This window comes from Nothoprocta perdicaria, unplaced genomic scaffold, assembly GCF_003342845.1.
Source record: "Nothoprocta perdicaria isolate Ctin4 unplaced genomic scaffold, notPer1 scaffold_2, whole genome shotgun sequence".
Classification (NCBI taxonomy): Eukaryota; Metazoa; Chordata; class Aves; order Tinamiformes; family Tinamidae; genus Nothoprocta; species Nothoprocta perdicaria.
The window spans coordinates 13,218,937-13,239,906 of NW_020455204.1; the positions used below are offsets into that span (position 1 = coordinate 13,218,937).

At 41.0% G+C, this 20,970-nt stretch overlaps 1 protein-coding gene across 1 annotated transcript in view; it reads right to left on the bottom strand.

Annotated features, from left to right (window-relative positions):
* Positions 1–20,970, bottom strand: part of STIM2 (stromal interaction molecule 2) — a 63,294-nt gene that overhangs the window by 24,888 nt on the left and 17,436 nt on the right. Inside the window, exon 4 of the mRNA XM_026037502.1 lies at positions 10,105–10,235. Within this exon, the coding sequence (XP_025893287.1) occupies positions 10,105–10,235 (131 nt within the window). The remainder of the gene's footprint in view (positions 1–10,104; positions 10,236–20,970) is intronic.

Sequence of the window (20,970 nt, forward strand, 5' to 3'; positions counted from 1 at the left end):
AGTCCCAGTTCAGCAGTACATAGGAGACAAAGTTCAAATGCAGACTCTTTGGTAGAGCAAAAGCCTGTCCCTTCTGGCATATTAGGATCTGCAACGTTACCTAATGTGCAATAATTTCAGCCAAAGAGCAGTAGAAACACCAAGCACATTATTTAAGTCACTGTTCTTAAGAGAAAATTTCACAGCCTTTTCTCTGAGCGCTCTGGCTGCCCACTGCTCCACACAGCAAGGTCAGTTTTGCTGCACACACTTATAGGAGAACTCATAAAACTCTCACCTCACTTCATATCATATCATTCATACAAACACGTATCCCAAACCAGCTTGTTACTGCTCACTTCTGAAGTATCACAGGACTACAAGGCTAAAATTATAGCTGGAAATTGCTTAATAACATAAAAAGGAAATGGAAGAGATCAGTAAATGGGGATATTGCCCAGTCATCAGGCTTGCAGAAGAAAGCCGAGGCTGTTGTTAGCACCCTTCCCACACTGCCCGTCACAGCAAGTGGGATGGAATAAATTCAAGTTCACAATTATGGACATTGAAGTAGAACTTAAAATGAGCCAGGGGAATTGCAGTGTCCCCCACACTTGAAGTGATGAGCCACAAACTGCAGATCAATAAGAGCAGCGCAAGCTGAGAAAGGCAGCATGGGCATAAGGTTCACTCAGAATTAATTTCTCAATTTAAATAGAAGCAGAAAACCTAGTGATGCACAAACAGCAAATTACTTCCATTTAACTAGATGGTTTGCAAGCAACTTATCAATATTTCTTCTTGCTGATATGGCAGGTTTTGAAGAAGTCCATTAACAGCTCACATCAGATCACATAGTCCCCTTTGTGATTCATGTCACCTTTAGTTTCTGCTGCTATAAACTAATAGGTTAAGGTGGCATTTCAATTTCCTTACCAAATTAGGGCTAGAGTTGGTCTTATTTTGCATGTTAAAATAGTCAAAACTAGTTAGATCTTTGATATTCATATTGCATTTCATAATTCATATTGCATCTAGTCAGCAACCTGCTTGAATGCCCTCAGTTTACAGATTCTTTGCTCCTTAAACATTATAAAAGTCTCAAAATACCCACATATCCCTTTAGTACCATTTTAAATAAAGGGGTGGGAGGCAAATTTTCTGTCCGCATTCATGATTTGATTTCCATGAGTCGGACCTTCTTTGAACAGAGGGTTAGAGCTGATGAAGGTTCCTCCCAACCGAAATCATTCTACAAACTTTAAACCCTGACTGTACAAGGACACATTTTTCCTTACCATCTCTTAATTCTTTCACTTCTTCAGTGTTAAAATCCTAACCACAGAAGAGGGTCCTGGACCGGACCAGTCTGGTGTTTTGAAAACCCAAAATCATATTTACAGTCAAAACCACATTTACAAAATACATGCGAACAGCTGAAGACAGAAGCTTGTCCTGGGACAGAAGCAAATTTCTAAGCACCAGGGACCAACTATAAAAAGGGGCACCACAGATAAAGGGCTGGTTCCTGTCCCTATACACACATCTGTACATCCACACAGAAATACCTGCCCCGTGACCTCTGCTGCATATTCCACAGCCCACATGTGAACTCCGAGTACTTCTCAGATTGGCACAACAGCTCCAGGCTGGGCGATCCTCACAACTACCATGCAATACACACAGAGAAATCAACGAGCTCATTTTTTCCCCACTCGTAAATTAGAAAAGACTGAAGAAAAGGCACTAACCAGGAAGAGGAGAAAAGATTACCTGTTCAAATGACCATTTCTAAACCTGTCTAGATCAAGTACAACCTTACAGTCAATGCAACGGGGAAAAAAAACTGATGTTGCTTGACCTACCTTTCCTCTCCAGTCATTATGTACCTACTAACCCCAACATGTCCTGGGGACATGTTTGGGGAGCTTGTAATAAAAAAGCACTGAAGAGACAATTACGTTGTGGACCTCTCCTCTAAAGGTTGTCTCCATCCATAAGAGGATTAAGGCTGACTTAACATTCATTCTTCGACTTGCTGGGTAGTGATATACTGACCCTGGAAACTCCAGCTGGCCCGTATGGACATTTAATTGTCTTAAAACCAGGCGTCCTAGGCTAATGGTTTTTCTAAAGATGAACAGACTGGCACATATGCTGTATCTACAGGGGATTTGGACACATGTGGCATCTTCTCAGTTAAAGATGTCCTTCAGATCAGTTTTGCTCCTAAGAAACAAATCGTCTGTTTTTCTGTGCTGCTAATTAACAGCAAAGGATATGAACAATTGTAGGACAAGGATATCTGAACAGTTACAGGTGCTATCCAGGAAAACATGCATTGCTGTTTAGAACTATGTAAAATGCTACATATTGAGATAGAAATAAGGTAGATAAATCAAAAGCCTTCAAGGTGTTGCATCTCATCTCATAGCAGCATAAGGTGCTAGAAGAACATGTTCTGAATTTAACTTACCTGAGCCTCTAGATAAGAAGTGCAAAGAACTATTTGTGCAGAAGTTGCAACGTTTCTTGTTATTCTGCTACAAAGCCAGGAGAGGGAGCAAGAGTTAACATATAAACTGATGTTCTCACAACAGTGCCAGGAACACGGTGCTAACCACTTGAGAGAAGAAAATCTGCAAAGCTTAATTACAAATGTCACCACAAATACAGAAAACAAGCCTAAGTAAAGCACAACAGAATGTGCTGTGAGGACAGGACAACAGCATAAGAACTGGTTTGCACTATGAGACTGCTTGAAGCATTCACCTTTTTCTTTATTCTTTCTTTTGGAAGAGCAAACCAATGCACACAGAACCCTGAGTTGGCTGCATTTAAAAAAGGAAAAAACAGGAGAGACTCCTCAGAGTGACTGCGCGTTTACATATGATTTCTCCAAGATAAAAAGCTCCTCTTGTATTTGATCCTATGCAATTGCTCTCATTTCCTGAGAAAATAATCAACTTCTATATGTCCTGTAACACAGGTCTGACAAGAGTAAATTTTAAAGTCTGCAGCTGTAAAACGACGACGAGATTGTCATTTTTCAAAGAAACAAATGCATTCACCTCATGAATGAGTATGATCAACAAGCATTATTTGCTTAATATTTTTCTTCCAAAGTTGGCCTAATATGGGAGGTCTCTTAAGAAAAGGAATTATGCCCTAAATTGAAGAAAGACAAAAAAACAAACACACGCTCTGATAAATTCTGATAAAGCAAAAAGATTTTTTTTGTTGTTCCTTGCCATGGCAGCTAATCTCTCCTCAGTTGCCCTGGTCATTAAGCATACAGAGAAAAGGTTAGAAAAATAACTCTAAATAAGGAGGTAGGAACAAATTCTGAGAGAAAGCATCTAGGGATTATCTTAGCCAACATAATTGCTTAAGAGGGAGACGGCCTTTTTAGACTACAAAGTTGAAACCAATAAAGCAGTTAGGCTACATAAAGATCATGTGAAACTATGAACAGCAAGCAACTGCCACATGAGATACTGAAAAAATCAAACAGGAATAAAAGACCCCAAAACTGAGTTTTGATCCCCCAGAGTACATCTCACATACTGTGCCAGTCAGCCAGTTCTCAGTACGAAGCCCAGGACGCAGCAGCGTGTGGGAAGGAACCGTCCTGCCTGCAGCAAACACCACTGCAGGGCTGGGCTAGGGAATGGAGACACCACAGAAGTCACAAGCTTCTTCAGGAAGTGCTTGGTACCATAATCACAGAATGGCTGAGGAAGGGACCTCTAGAGATGATCTAGTCCAACCCCCTGCTCCAGCAGGGACCCCTGGAGCATGTGGCATAGGGTGGCATCCAGGCAGGTTTGGAAGACCTCCAGGGAAGGAGGTTCCACAACATCTCCTAACAGGCACAAAAATCCAGTAAATACAACAACAACAACAACAAAAGCCTGAAATCCAACAGGCCATTGACATGGAGGAAACACTTGGGAGCTAAAGGCACACACGACAAAACAGAAAGAAGCAGAGCACTAGAAACATGGAAGTTTCCAGAGATCCTTGCTCCTTGCCAGGGAAAAGCAAACGAGTATCTACATACTTAGGCAAACCTCAGTGGAAAAGTAAAATTAACCCTGCTCATTAATTGCAGAAGGAAGTACTCATACTCCATGTTTATACTTTCTTCTGAGTAAGGGTTTGTATGTTTGATTTTCAGTTTTGCAAACTTAAAATAGACCTTTTAACTGACAAGTTTATTCTAAGAGCAATTAGTAACATTTCCTGGCTAAGGAATACCAACTTTCTGTAACAGCAATTCCTTAAACAGGATTATTTCCTCCAGGTCTGTTTCTTTAAAAATACAACACAGAAGAATGTTAAAACTTTCCTTTTCCTAATTGCCATTGAGAGACTTCAGCCACCTCCATCCACTGCTGTCAGATTATTCATACCTAATAGGTTACCATGATGTGTGCTTTTTAATTAGCAAGCCACTGGGACTGAGGTACATTCTCAATTTTCCCATTACAGGAACAGTTTTTAAGGATGCTACATAGTAAATATTCAAACATAATAGGAATCTTCCCTTGAAAAACTAGTGTAGAGCTGTGTAAAGCTAGTGTGTATAGCCGTGAAGGTGGAATGAAGTGTATCCTGAACATTTTACCTGTTATCTGTTATCCTAAACAGGTCTATTAAAAGTTTATAACTGCAGCACAGAGTAAATCCGTAGCTACTCTGCTGCACAGTAACTTCAGGATACCTTGAACTGCAAGTGGGGAGGCCAGAGGAGCCTGCGCGGGGCAGGACTAAGCACCCGCCGCGCTGCAGGGACGGGACAGGGCAGTCTCCCCGCCGCTCCCGGGGGACCAGGGGGCTCCCGGGAGGCTCCCAGGGGACCAGGCACCGGGGGGCTCCAGCCCCCAGCCCCTCAGAGCAGTTTCCGTGCAGCTCTGCCCAGGCAACACGGGGTGCTTCTCCACAGAGCTTCTCTGCACGGACACGGCCCTTGGCCGCAGTGTTTTTGGCCACAGCTGCTTCCTGCTCAGGGCTGCTCCGGAGCTTCAGGGTGCTAAAAGACACTGCCTTTTCAAACAACCCAGGGTAAACAAATCAGCAGCTCAATAGTAAAATTCCATGCAAGCAGCTCTTCTGTGAAAGTCACACACAGAAAAATCACAGTTTAAAGTTACTAGGATATACTATTTCCTAGCAAATGTAAAAAGAAAAAAAAAAAGATTCTTTTCAATATGACACCTTCCAATATTTAACTGTACCAAAACAGAGCTAAAACTGAATCATAAATAAAGATGATTACTGATAATTAGGGCATCTGAGGTAAGTTTGAGGGGCGTCGAGGGAACGAGACTCGTGGCATTGGGTTAGGAAGCTCCAAGATTTGTTCAAAAGATCAGGCGTTCCTTGCAGGCCGTTCTTGTGCAGTGCGATGTAGAACAGACCCAGGGCAACACCAGGACTCAGCATCCCAGCTGTGCTTTGCTGCACAGAATTGTGCTTGACGGGCTGACTCTAAAGCATAAGCTACTTTACATGGACACAACCACCAAACTAAGAGTATTTATTATACAAACAATCATGACAAAAAACCCAAAATACTAAGTGACTCTTAAGGACATGTAGCATCTTGCTGGGAATGTATATTCCCAGACAAAAAAAGGAAGGGGTCTGCTTACAGCAGGAGCCCTGCCAGACAAAATGCTAAAAATTCACATGGGCTCCTGAAATTTCTCAAGAGCCCGATATACACTGCACAGTGTAAAAAGAGGAGACTGAACTCTCAAACTATGTCACACGAGCTTTAAGTTAAAAATAAATGAATAACCCCCCACATCCTACAATATCTGGTTGGATTTCTTCGACAGCCTTGGGAGGTTCTGGCTTCTCCCACTCCTCGCTGCCAAAAGGACGGGTCCTAGCGCCCTCCCTGGCAGCCTTCCCCTAGCTCCATGCACCCAAGGCTTCCTAACATCACAGAGCAGGCCTTTCCCCCTCCCCTAGAAACAGGTCGCTAAATCAATAGCCACTCCAAGGTGCAAAAAGCAGAAAGAGAAAAAAATCTGCGTTTTGCAGATTTCGCTTCGTTCGCTTGTGCTCCAGAAAAGGCAAAGCCATGTGGAGTTATGTAGAGTCAACAAGCTGGAAAAGCCAATTTGTTAAGGATTCCTGTCATGGAAATGCTTGCACTTTTATGAGACACTTGGTGCTTAACACTACACAGGCCAGGATACCAAAAGGACCGGGTCTCTTGTCTAACCTAGTAAGTCACATTCCGTTGAATTTTACATCTGTTGCTTAGGAAATTGAAGAATAAAAATATGCATTTTTTTACCAAGTCATTTACATGCAAACGCAACAGGAGGTCCTACTTCTGTCATAATTCAGGAAAAAAACATCAGCTTCGGAAGTTATATGTCAAAATTTATTCCTCCAGATCCTGCCAAAATCATGACATTAATTCATAATATTTGAAGTAATGAGCTTGTAACACAGACTGCGATGTGCACGTACATGGAACATGTTCATTGCTAAAAAAAGGAAGCCCAAGCTATAAAGGATATCACTAGCAAGTTCATTATATAATCAAATTAATGAAAGCATGAACCACTTCTTTATTATAAAACATTTAATTAAAAATTAGCAACAATTCTGGACTCATTACAGTTCTAGATTTTTTTTAATGGTTTGTTTACCCATGACTGAAGCACCTTCTCCATTTTCATTCCTTCAGCTTTCTTTCTCCCCCGCCTCAAGTCTCCATCCCTTCCTTTTCCTGTAAAAGCGCAGCGCACTCCCTCATGACACGACATCTGTGCCACCTCTCTGCTCGTTTGCTTTTCAGGGGGAAATATAACCTGGAGTCACCAGAAAAACAACTTCGGAGCACCCATCCATCTCGAATGTTTTCTTGCAGCTAAAGAAAGATCCTGGCCTGTTAAACATCTTGTGTCAGAAAAGCTGTCAAAAAACCTTATTATAGCCAAAATACTGTTTCTCACCAGAACAAGCTAGCTGCTTTTCCTTACTTTAGGGCTACTCTCCCCTCCTGTTGCTCAGGCCACTCAAGTTAGTTTCTTATTGACTCCTGGCTCCAGAGAAAGTATTTTTTTCGTCACGCACTTGTGTGTGAGACACTTAGAGCTTCAAGCTGCCTTTTCTCACCAGGCTGCTAGCAGTTTATGCTCCAGCTCTCTGCAAAGCCTTTTTTTCCCCTTTATGCTAGTCAACTAGTAAAAATACAGCAAATATATCTGCCTACCATAGTAGGTGATCTTGTAAAACGCAGGCAAAGCTGTAAATTCACACCTCTGGCTTTCAAGACATGTAATATGCGCCCTGAGACATTGCTATTTAAAACATCGGCCTGTTCCATTGCCTGGATGGAGGATGCCCATGCCAAGTTCCTCTGGGCACAGACAGCAAGCCTGTGTCAATGCGGAACACGGCCTGTCTCCCCATTAGGGATCCCACGTGCGCACGGGCAGCAGATGCTTCCTGAGGCCCAGGGCCCACCACAGCACCTCACCAAAGGCTGCGCCAACAACCTGCTGCCTTCCAGCTGCCCCTTCCACAGCCGACAGCTTCAAACCACCTCAAGCAGTCGCGGTGTGTCAGCAGTGAAGCAGGAAGGGCAGCCTGGCTGATGAGGAAACGCACATGGGCCTGGCCCAGTGATAAGGGCTTCCCCCTACACACGTCCTTCCGTTTCCTCCTCTGCTCTGCTCCTCTGCGCTGTTCACCAAGCAATACCCTACCTCAAACACTAATTGCTGCACACTAAGTCATTAACTACCCCAGATTACAACAGAATTACCCAAATCAATCCTTAAATTCCACTTCCTGCTTTGAAGGAAATTGTTTTACATTCAGATACATTTTAGAAAGTTACATGATTTCCAGATACAAAAACATTTCAAAAAAACAAGACTGCTAAGACAAAAGCTCCTTCCTCCCTCCCTCCCCAAAAGTATTAACTAGGAAGTAAAACTAGCACGTTTCACCAAATAAAAAAAAAAATTAAAAATTAAAAATTAAAAATTAAAAATTAAAAATTAAAAATTAAAAATTAAAAATTAAAAATTAAAAATTAAAAATTAAAAAAACTACACAGACTCTCTGGATTCAAGCATTAGAGTCAATACTTGGAAATGGATATATTCTCCACAGAACGACTCCATATGACAGCTTTACAGAGGAAAGTAAACTACAATGGGAAAGAGAATGTTGGAAGTATTATATAAAGAACAGGGTGCAAATGAACTACCTGGAATTGCCGTCTGGACTTCCCAACTAGATTAGCAAATGGAAATAGTTAGAACAGCCTAAAACCTAGTTACCTTGCTTTGCTCAAAATCTTTCACAAACATTTCCATCCTCACTGTCAACATACACCATTTTTATGCTGATTATGCTGATTATGCTGATTAATACTTAATCAATACATTCTCACTGTCCTTCCAGAAGTCTCACTGCAAGCAAAAACATGCAGCATGAAAGAGCAGGAAATCCATTGCTCTGTTAAGTAAAATCATGTTTCTTAAACTAACTTATATTAGTATATATTTAGTATATATTCTGAGCTAAAGAAATTAATCAGATATGCATATCAGATAAATTGATAACTACATTTTTAACTACATTTGTGTAAGTATCAGATTGAGAAATGGAAAAAAAAACATTGACGAGAAAGTTATGAACAAGAACACAGGTAACTAGTTTAAGATGCAATTAAGTTGCCATTCTGCAACTCTAATTTTGTTTTGTTTTCAATGCCATAGAAGAAAATTTGTCTATGCAAACACTCAAGCGTCATTAACCTGCACGGAAACTACAGGCAAACAAACAAACAAAACAAACCCATCATTTTTATCAACTATTTGTTCAATAATTAAAAGTGAACTAGCAGAAAAGGGGTTGTATTTCAGTCTCCTTTTTTATGCTGAGCAGAGTACTCCGACTATACAGTTTCACCCGTCTCCCCTGCTCAGTATCCTGCTGTAATGACATCAGGCCCTCATGACTGCTCTAAGCTCCATCATTCTAACAGGTTTAAGATTAGCTTCTGTTGCCTGCACTTATCCCAACATTCCTCTGGAAGAGGATGAAACTTAAGCTCAGAGATAAAGATGATAAAACATACTGGAAACAAGGACAGTACTTTAAGGCTTACAAAAAGCTTCCTATTTCAGTATTTCAGTATTTTCTTTATTTTTCTTAACTTTCATGCATAAATAATAACACAATTATGGGAACTGTTCAGAAGACTTATTGTCCACCACTAAGATTTTGGTTTGGAGATTGGAAAGACCTGCCAAGTGTCTGTCCCAAATGCTAGTTAGTAAATGAACAAGCACTTTGATTACTAGCTAAAATAACATATACCCTGTAAAGTTAGAGTTGGGCTCTTTCCAGTAGCTGAACTAGCTCACGACATTACCATCTAAGGTACCAAACGGATTATTCCTCAAAAATAAAGATATTCCAGATCGTTCTCTCCATTGGAATTGTGTGGTTCTTCGTAGCTCATATTTGGAGAATCAGAAGGTAAAGCTGAACAAGGACAGAGGCAACTCCCTTGCCTGGCTTGCCAGGAGCCTACGTATTAACCCCACACAGGCACAAGCACTAAAAGGACAATTGCTACAAGCTTTACCCAGGTGTGAGCAGCCTTAAGTCAATAGGACTCCCCTAAGCCTAAAGCAGGAGATGCTTATCAGCGGCCAATAAAACCTGAAGGAAAAAAAAATGAAATATTTCTGAATTGCTTCCTGTAACAAGCAGTTTTGTGTCAAAGTGTCTGCAACAGACAGAAAAAGAAAGCCCAGTGATGCCTTAAGCAAGAACTTTAAAGCAAAGAAAATAAAATACTAGTCAGAAGACCATATCAAGTCTTAACCACCTCACTGAAAGACAAACCATTTCCCTTTTAACATGCAAGCCCCTAAACCAGTAGCTTTTACAGAGAGAATTTTCTTTATGCTAGAATAACAACCATTTTTTGACAATTCTAGAAACCAGACCTTCAAACATTTGGCAGTGGAAAGAGCACACACAGAGCAACCACAACTGAAAAGTCAGGAATAAAAGGACTCCATAAGAGGACCGAGGGTGCAGGCGGGCGCCGCTGGGGCTTGCTGCTCCTACCTCATCACTTTCATCCACCTCAATGCCGCCGTCCTTGTCGTCATCCATCTGCTTGTGTATGGTGCGCAGAGCTTCCAGGCTCAGGCGGTCCTCCTCGGTAAAGCACGGCGGGCTGAGAGAGCTGCAGGGATCTAGAGAGGGGAAGAGGCAAAAGAGACGTTTTAGCTGCTGTTGCACAGCTCTGTGCACAACTGAAGGCTTTGGTTGCCCTTATATCTGGTCATTACATTTTTCTGCTTTCCCTTCCACAACATATGGGACAATTGCTCCAAAATTCTAACATGCATGACTTGTAATCCATGGTTGAAGACAGTTACTAAACACCAAGGTCTGTGAAACATCCATTTCATTAATTCTAACGCATCCAGCAACACTAAACGACAGGTGTGGAAGGATACAGAAAATACTTTTCAGAAAGGCCTGCTTTAATTAGTGAATTTCCACTGTGACTACCAATGTACTAACACATTGGCTATTCCCACACAAAATACCGTTTGGTACAATCTGCTTTGATCGTAGCAATGGAAATGAAAATCGAAGCAACATGCAAGTATTTTTTGTATTTTTTAGTCCATCAAAGGATTAAGCTTCCATGTTATTATAGAAATTAAGCTCATATGTAATAAAAAGGATGCAAAACTACATATGGAGAGAATCCAGAGTTTGCACAAAAAATAGATGTGTTTCTAAACCAACTGAGTGGGTATGATTTTGTGTTTCTGTTTAAAATTAGGGAATTAGAGATTCTTAAAAAAAAAATGGCTTTGCAATATAGCTATAGACGGAGTGGGACTTGCAGAAGGAATAGATCAGCTCAAAGTCCAGCTACCTTCCTCACACTCCTCAAAAAGCATTCCTGCAAGCTAACACAAAGGCAAGCAAATCCAAAAGGGAAACAGTAATCATTTTCAACACAATAGCCATGAGCAAATCAGAGTATGATGCTACTTAAGTAGTATCACATGTCAGAACAACTTTGTGCTGCAAGATTAGATCTATGTTATGCTTTAAGTCATAGCAAAGCTCAATAACCAGAACAGAAGCTGGTACCTCAAACACACCTAATGTTTAACTTGTACTTAGTTCTGACATATTCTTCTGTGAAGAACTATGTTCACTGTTTTGCAAGAGGTCACTTAAAATGTTTCTCCCATTATGTAAGAAAGGTCAGTTTTTTCAAATTTAAAATGTTTTCTCAGGTTATACTTTCTCAACCTTGAGGTTTACAAATTTCTTCATCAGTAGACTCCTCCTAAACTCGTCATCTTTGATTATTTAAACATGAAGGCACTTCAAAGAGCTAACGACTGTTCTTGACAGCAAGGGGTAAACAGGCTGCCTGTGCTTCAGATGCCCCATGCACTGGTGCCAGCACCACCTGACTTCTGTCAAAGAGGAGACAGTTCCAATAGCTCCCTTGAGACTGAGAAATTTGGAGTAGGACCACAGTTAGACCTCAATAAAACAAACTGACTCTAAACACAATCCAGATTGATCTCCAGGCTTATTTTCATACAGTAAAATGAAATAGCACTCCCATATTGATAACGCTTGTCAACCCCCTCTTCAACAAACAGCCTCAAAAAACCCTCCCACTACCTAAAGAATGAGTAAGAGAGTACTGCTGAAGTCCTAGCAATCCAAAATAACACTTGATGAAATTTTAATGGTCTGCTACTCTGCAGATTTTTGCCTCAGTTGCAAAGAAAATAAATAATAATAATAGATGAAACATTACCAGGAACTTCTCAAACACCCACTTAGTTGAGATGAAAGGCAAGAGAAGACTTAAGATACAGCAAGTGCCATAAATAAGGGCCTAAGGCCGAGTAACACATTAGAAGACTACTTGATCTTTCACTTTGAACCCATCCTGTCAAGGGTCTGGGATTCAAACACTTCTATCATAGCAAGGGCAAATATTAGCTGTCCTAGCCTGATGTGTTGTCAGGTACACCTTTAGTTGAAAGCCACGGTCACATGAAAGAACAGAGATGAAATCAAGTTTATGGCACGGGCCTGACAACTTAATCTGATCCTTCAGCGCCCAATTCTGGTGAATTACCCATGCAAACAGGAGCACAAAACTCGGTTTGCTTGAGGCAGATGGAGGCAAGGGAGCTGCACAACATGCTATGGGTCCCGCTACACACTGTCAGCCCCAGCACCGCACCGAAGGGAGGAAATTTTAGAACTTATGGTCATGATAAGAAGGGTATTTGTCACTGCAAGATTAAGTGGCATATTCATGGCACAGCATACTTAGCAGGGACTCTCAAAATGACCCTTCCTCCTGCCCCGAGTCATTCATCAACTGCCCCCAGCTCCGAGGCAGTGGGGAACAGTGGGTCACACCAGGGAGGGAGTGGGTCCCTGAGGGACAAGGCAGCCACGAGAGACCCCTCTCGTAGGACACAGTTGGGTAACAAACCTAGAGTAGCTATCTAAGCAGTAATATCAAAAATATTAAGTTTGTTTTTACAGATAAGAGGAAACAAACATCTGAACACTGGAATCAGTTCCCTGTGGTTTCATCCACACAACAACAAACAGCTACAAATAAGGCAAGGCTACGAGAAAAGTTTGTTAAAAATTCTCCTTAACTATTCAGCCACAGCTCCTCACCACTTCCCAGTCTAAGGATGCAAGAGCTAAATTTCTGAAGTGACAATGTTGGCACAAACTACTAAGGAAAATTAATTACATCAATATCTTCAAGAGTTCACATTGACAAGGTCCTGGAAGTTATTTTAAGAAACCCACACAGGGCTCCAGAGCAGAGGGCGAATGGTCACTGTTCCCTACCCTGCTGTAGGGGCAGGGGACTCGCGAAAGGGCCGGGCAGACCCGAGCGGTAGGCACCGCTCTGCGGCCAGGCCAGGGCTCAGCCCTAGGCCAGGGCTGCAGCCTGGCAGGGGTGGGGGCTCCAGCCAGGCGCCTCCAGTCGCCAGGCCAGCTCAAAGCACCTCCTGTACTCCCCATGACTCGACGGGTCTTTTTCGGAAGACAGGCACACACAAAATGCTCCATGATTGAGACCACAAGGGATAGTTGGGGTCAGTGGCATCAGGCCTTTAATTCCCCAGTCCATTCACTCAAAAAGCAATAGGGCTGTGGGGAGCTGTTTAGGAGATTGGCTCCTCACAGGATCTTTGCTCCGTGCGGATGTTCCGTGTTCACCGAGAAGGAAGAGCACTTTTTACTGCAACAGATGGTGCCCTGTGGAAGCCAACAGTGTTTCCGTGACTTCCTGTCCTCGATGGGTCGGGAAGTAGTGCGCACCATGTTGTGTTAGTTCCACCATTCCTAGCTTACTCGGGAGCCATCTGGGATAGAGGCAGGTCTTGCAGAAGTAAGAGCTGTTCACAAGTGTCTAGTCCTTAACGCAGCTATTCTCAGCTTAAAACAGCTACGTTTCAGCGAGCCGCAGTGATAGATAAGCAAGATTTATTGGCATGTTCCAGAGCCAAAGGAGGTGGTCACAGCACCGGCCCCCAGCCCCCTGCATCTTCAGCAAACCAGTTTCTATTTCTTTACACCTCACATTTCTTTCTTTGCTTTAGTTTGACTTGTTACTTTTATACATTATAGTTTCCTCAATTCAAAATGATACTTCATGGCAAAATGCCTCAGAAGGCACTGCACTACAGTTATGATTTTTCAAGACAGACGAGTACAAATCTGACAGCCAGGTACAACAGGGATTATCAAAATTGCTGAAGAAAAGCAGGTGTTTTCAGGAATTTCACCAGATGTTCAAAACAACCATTCACAATAGAAGAAATAAAAATATAGCCTTTGCCTTTACCTGAAATCCTTACATATGAAGGTATCATTAAAATCCTAAAATGCTTGAAGAGACCTCCTCATTCCAAGCCTCATCTAATCTTTCAATTAAAAGCTCTCAAAGCAAATCACTCCTACTCATAATAATTAAACTCCTCCATATGGTAAGTAGGCTGAGAAGGATATAACAGTCAACTTGACAATGTCATTTGTGACATTTATTTTTCACTCTCATCATTTAAATAAAGATCAGTATTGCAGCACATCTTTCCACTGGAAACATTAAAGCAACAAATTTTTGATAAAAAACATAAAAAAAACATAAAAAAGGCAAAATACATTTATCTTCTAATCAAAATATCTGAAGTTACTTGCTTCCTGCAAAGCAAAATGCAACAGAAATGAGGAGGTAACAACGTTACTTTTTTTCCACTTCTTAATTTTAATAGACACGTGAAGTCTTCTCTTCTACTTCACATTAAAAATTCAGCTCATTTCTGGAATTCTGTTTACAGGCTGATGTAGTAGCATCAGAAGGGACTGAAAGATGAAACTCTTGACTGCTCAGCCGGGTATCCGAAGTGCTTGTTCCTGAATACACACACAAGAGCTCAGTGACTGATAGCGCGGCACTGAAAGCCCAGCTCTGCTGCATGAAAGAACCCTAATTCTTCTAAACCTACTAAACACCCTTCAGTAACAGCAAAGACTACAAATCACCTTCAGATAAATCAAAAATACTTCTTGAAACCGAGTGTATACAAATGATCTTTATATGCAAGTTTAAAATTTGCTTATACCTGCACTGAGATCGACCTGATGTTCGCTTATCCTGGTTGTTCTATTATCTTTACTACATGCAGACTGATTTTAACATGGAAATTTGAAACTTGGGGTAAAAAAATTTTTAAGTCATCACTAACTTACTGACTCTGTTTTCCCCATACCCATAGTTACATATAACTGTGAACTTAGATTTCATTTACTGTAAGCAATGATGTTAAATCATAACTGGTTATTTAAATAAGAAACTGAAACTCATAATTTCATTGGCAAAAATAAAAGGGTTAGGACAGGTTTTGATTAGAGTTGTTCTAATCTTTGCTAGATTAGAAAGCACTGAAACAAATTTACCAGAACAGACATGGTTAACTTTCTCATCACACCTGCTAGGGCATTCAAGACATTACACACCACCTTTAGAAAACAATCAAGTGTTTTAAGCAATAACAACTTTTCCTCAAAGGAAAGAAATTCCTTAGATTTTGCATCAAATAATCATCTAGTTTTGCTTTAATTCAACAAGATTAGAGCAAAGCATCTTCCAACTACTCCAAATCAGCAATACTTGTTTAAAGAGGAAGTGTGGAAAGGGTTTTGAATACATTAATCATGTCAAGATTTATTCTGAAAAGCCCGAGCATCCGTATAAACACTTCATCTAGATTGTTAGGAAATCTAATTAGTAAATTACAACACTGCTCTGTTGGAGGAGACAAAAAACAAAAGGATGGATTCATGACTCTGCCAGCTCCTCCTCACTCCCTTGCCGCGGGTACAGCCCGACGGGAAGGAGAGCTGGACAACCTCCACGCACAGCCCTTCCCTCCAACCTTATTTAATGCCCTTAACAACACTTACTATGCAAGCACGCACACAGATACCAATACTTGGTTAAAAAAAATAAGTGTGCGCAGGATAAATGCCATGTTTCAATCTGAAGCCTTCACTTAGTAACAGGAAGCGTTCCCCCATTACTCATGGGTGTTACCACAAGACCTAAAAAGGAAATACTGAACATTGCTTCAATTTAATCTCTTGGTCATGCAGCTCAATTGGACAGAAGAGTCTGTTAAATACCTTTTTTTTTGTATACACCTGGCACTCATTACAGCATTCACTTAAACATGAAATTGAAATAGTTCCTAGAAAAATACAAATTCATAAGTTCAAATACAAGCTAAAGAGTTTCACCTAGAATATAAAACACAGCTTTGACTTAGACAAAACAAACAAGACTGTCTATTTCTGCCCTGCATATATATATATACATATATATATATATATTTTTTTTAAGGAACTATAGCTATTGAGGAACCACGACTTTAAACTTACTGAGCCCTTGTTTCTGTCAACTGAACTTTAATTAAGCTGATGGAACGGACTACAGGTGTGTGTTCACTTCAAGCACGGATGTTACTTCATTACAAATTAAAAGGTAGCTAAAGCACATCTAAGCTTTTTATATACTTTAAGTCTACCAAATTCTTTTCTGCTCTCCTAACAAATGTATCTCCCTTTCTAATGACAGGAAAAGAATATACCTCCTTAAAAGTTTACAAACTTTTCATGGTGAGAATGGGGAAGGCAAAGCACCTGCAAGGCATTTCCACCTTAAAACATTTTAGAACAAATAGCAAAACCTAGAAAACTTCTAGAAAACAAGGGGCAACGACAGTTTTGTTGCGTTGTCTTAAATGTGAAAAAGCATCCTTTAACACCTAAATCACACACTCAAACTAATAGAACATGTTGCAATCATAAATTAGAGCAGTATTAGTCATATTACCTATTTCATGTAATATTACATCTGTAAGTATATATTCACACACATATCTCCTTAAGAGCATACTTTTTAATAATACCACCTTGCTCCGATATATTTGCTTCCACACGTGATTCACAATCGTATCCTATATCCATGAATCAGGCATGTAAGCATGACATTGCTGACATTACTGAATTACTTCAGCCCTCTACGCCAGCGGATCTAGGGCATGTATTAACTGTCCTAACACCAGGGAATCAAATTTAATCCCCCGCGAGCACCACTTGTAGCATCGTCAATTCCCTCCAAGTTCCTGTAACAACGTGTTGTCAGTGTGTATTTTTACTTTAGGAGGGCACATAGGAATTAAACAACTAAAATCTAAATTAAAACAAACAAACATTGTGCTTGCAACCTAAGAATTTTAGCAACAGGGCACATTTTTCTAATACTCAGGATATTGGGAGGTTTAAAGCATTTGAACATTAATTTTATAAGCCCATGCAATATCTATGTTTTCAGATATGCAGAGGCACTGCCTGTATTCATTTTACTTAGCAGATAACACCGTGATGCACTGTTTCCTTATTGCACCCTTTGCCATAGCATCAATTTGGAGGATGTATAAACACCAGTTTCCCTAAACACCCTTAGAGCTTACGTGAAGATTTCTCGGTGCAGGTTATCAGCCAGTAAAGGACTTTCCCTCCTTTCCCAGAGGCCGTGTTAATGGCTCTGCAGTCAGTCCTTGCATCCAACTCTGAATCACACAACTGGCAGTTTTGCTCCTACTAATATGCTGCTAAATATTTTTCTCATGACAAACCTCACCAAGTGATAAACTGGGCTGACAAACCTACTGACAGTGTCCCAGTTCACCTTGGCTTCATCGATGTAAATAAGATCCAATTACCTCCTCTCCATTATTATTTATTTTTTCAGAATGTATTAAAAAAAGTTCACACCTCTCTTTGGAAATAACACCACTGTTTATACTATTGCTCATACTTAAATTTGCCTTTTTTTTTCCTTCCCTTAATTCTTATAATGAATCACAGATGCACCATATCAAAAGCAGCAGTTAATTGTGCACGCACAGAGCCCTCCCATTCTGCATGTAAGATCATGGCCTGGTAGTATTTGGATGGAAACATACACACACCCCAAACTCAGTCCAATAAAACAAGAACTTCAAACCTCTAATGAGTCATGTAGCATTAGAAAGGATTAGCCCAAACTGAATCTGTTTGAAAAAGAATTATTATTACACACACACGTTTCTTCCCATCAGAAAGAGTTCGATAGAATTTGAATACACATTAAAAGCAGTAGCCTTTCACCTCTAGGTTAATCTTGAGGCATTATATACAAAGAACACCTGCAAAGCTCCCCAATACCTTATTACTTATTATTTGCCTATACTTAATGCTAATGCCTTAATGCACTTCAACCGATATTATTTATACAGTTTCAGATAACGTCAGCTGCTCCCCGACACGACACATTCCCAGCAGACGTACTCAGGATGCTAGGAAGAGCCAGGGCCACCACTCCACAGATGTTGTGGTGCAGCCCAAGCCAACAGCCTGGCTGAAGCGAGGCCTACTCCCCGTGCCTGCCCTGAGCCCGTCCCTTCCCACGGCCACGTTGGTGCAGCCCAGGCTGCAGCAGGAACCCGAGAGCCCAACGGGCCCGGGCAGCCTGGCCTGGCTGCTCCCACAGCCAGCGCTCCCTTCTTTCCTCCCAGGCTGGAGGAAAAAAGAAAAAAAACTAATCGAGACAAAACAAAGGGCAGCAAGCTCCAGGCAATGCCTACTTTTATTCATGAAAATTACTGCCAGTACTTTATGCCTTGTATACATAAACGTAACTCATAAACATGAAATTTCAATATCAGCTTTAAAGACTCATAGGAGACTTTGAACACCAATATTGATTTGCCTTTGTATGTATTAAAAAGACACATCTTTGACAAATTATTTTTAATTATCAGAGGGCAACCAAGATGATTCAGGGAATGGAGCATCCATCGTACAAGGAAAGAGCGAGTTGGGCCTGTTTTCCCCGGAGAAGAGAAGACTGAGAGGCGATCTGATTAACAAGTATAAGTACCTAAAGGGAGAACGTAGGAATGAAGCGGCCAGGCTCTTCTCAGTGGTGGCCAGTGACGGGGCAATGGATACAAGTTGAAACACAGGCAGTTGCATCTCCATGTGAGGAAGAACTTCCTCACAGTGAGGGTGACAGAGCCCTGGAACAGGCTGCCCAGGGAGGTTGTGGAGTCTCCTTCTCTGGAGATCTTCCAAGCCCATCGGGATGCCACCCTATGCCACATGCTCCAGGGGTCCCTGCTGGAGCAGGGGGTTGGACTAGATGATCTCTAGAGGTCCCTTCCAACCTCAACCATTCTGTGATTATACAGTTGACTTTTACCAGCGGTGCTGGACAGGCACTGAGAGGAGCAGGCCTCTCTCGCGCTCAGCTCTAACTGCTTCTGTTGCTCTTTGCTCCCCGCAACACACACAAGTAGGAAAACAGGCACAGGGCCAAATTCCAACAGAGACATAAATGTTTCCGCTATATTACCTTTTTTTAATATATCAGGTATCAACAAGCACAGACAGCCTGTCATTTCCATGTCCAAGAAGGAAATAACACAACTTGCAAAGTTAAAAAAAAACACCTGCCCTTCACTAAACACCAGCAAAGGGAAGCAAACCAAGAGCAGGAAAGATGAGCTGAGCGGTCCTGCTTCAGGGTGCTCAGTGGGACCCCATTTCCAATGGGTCCACAGCAAATGAATTTCACAGGACACCTGTGTTTACCGCAGTTACAAATAAAACCCATATGAAAAAAAAACTTTCACTAACTTAAGGGATTTGGGTTTCCTCTCCCCCCCAAATATGTCTGTGTTCTCATCTTGTTTTACTAAGTTGCCCATGTGTTCTCCACAGACAGTAAAACACACCTGAAGTTCCTCATTCAAGTCTGAAGGACAAGCATGTTTTATCATACCGTTCTATCTTCAACACAGTCCATTTCATCAGTCCAATTTCAAAAATTTAATCAATCACATGGGAGACAAACTACATCCTCTAAATACCTGACAAAAAGCAGCTACATCACATCAAGTAAACGAGGTGATGATGTGATTTCAGTTTTTAAACTGAAAGATATATTCAAACAAAAAGTTCATTCTAGGTGACTTGTGCCTTTATTTTCTTTCTCTTCTCTTTCCTTTTCTCTTTCCTCATTCAGAAAGTCTCTCTGGCACATGGGCCTATGGGCCTGAAAGGCTGAGACAGGCCAGAGGACACCAGTATATTTTATATGTGGCAAAGACAGAATATGCTCTTACGTGAGAGAGGGGAACTTGGGGTAGACAAGTGGTGCTTTAATTTCTTGGTTCAACAAGGTAGCAAACAAAGTTTACTACGCTCATCGTATTTAGGCAGCCAGCCCTTCCTAAGCTCTTCTCGCTTCCATGATCAACTGCTAAGCAAACAGCCTGCACCAGACAAGCTACGTTACTTACTGACTTACTACTCTATTAGTTTATGGGAAACGGTAACCTGGCTCTCAATTTTTTACTTATTTCAGCACCTAAACCCACTGAAGATTTATTAGAAGCAGCAAATATGAATTAGTCACAGCAGAAACTCAATTTGAAAACTTTGTCAAAAAGTCCAAATATATTTCTTTGAGCTCATGCAACTTCCTAGCTCATACAAAGTTATATAAATTATATATATGATATACTATATGCTGTTATATAAAATATACATTTCTTGTATTTTTACATCATAGATACTTAAATGTATAATACTGATTATTTAAAAAAAAAATCAAAAAAACTGTCCAAGACTGCTTTGATGTTTTAAATGCTCAATTTTCTTCTTTCCTTTCTCCCACTGAAGTAGCAGTTTCCCCCTGTTGCCCAAAGGTCTTCACAACTCAGATGAACAAAAGAACCTTCCCATGTGTTGATTTTATCTGGTTTCTATCTACAACTTACTGATTTTTATTACTCACATGCAGTGGCCTAGTACATGAATAATCTCAGAGCAGAAAATTTCTTCCAAAATGCTCTATTTTGAAGTATTAAAAGACTGAAGCAAAATATCAAGTCTCCTCTATATAGAAACAGATCACAGTTGCATAGCAAGCCAACTGTCACTCTACAATATTTAAGTAATCCAAACTCTTTAACAGCAAAACAAAGCACAGTTTGCCTGTACGTATATACACCAGCACAGACGCTGTGGCCAGATGCCCCCTTCTTCTGGTTCCTGGAGTCCTGTTTTGAATCCAACATGACAATATGTTCTTATGACTTTTACTTTCTAAATGTTGCTTAATGGAGTTGTTCTATTTAATTAAGGTTAAAAGAAATCAGAAAGATTTGATTTTTGCATGATTTCCAAGAGAGCACAGATTTTTAGGGAGCTGGGCTTCCTTAGTCTCGTGAGCCGTGTGAAGCTGGGGCTGGGGGTACCTAATCACCTGCCCTGCTTGGACAGGGGCTACAGGAA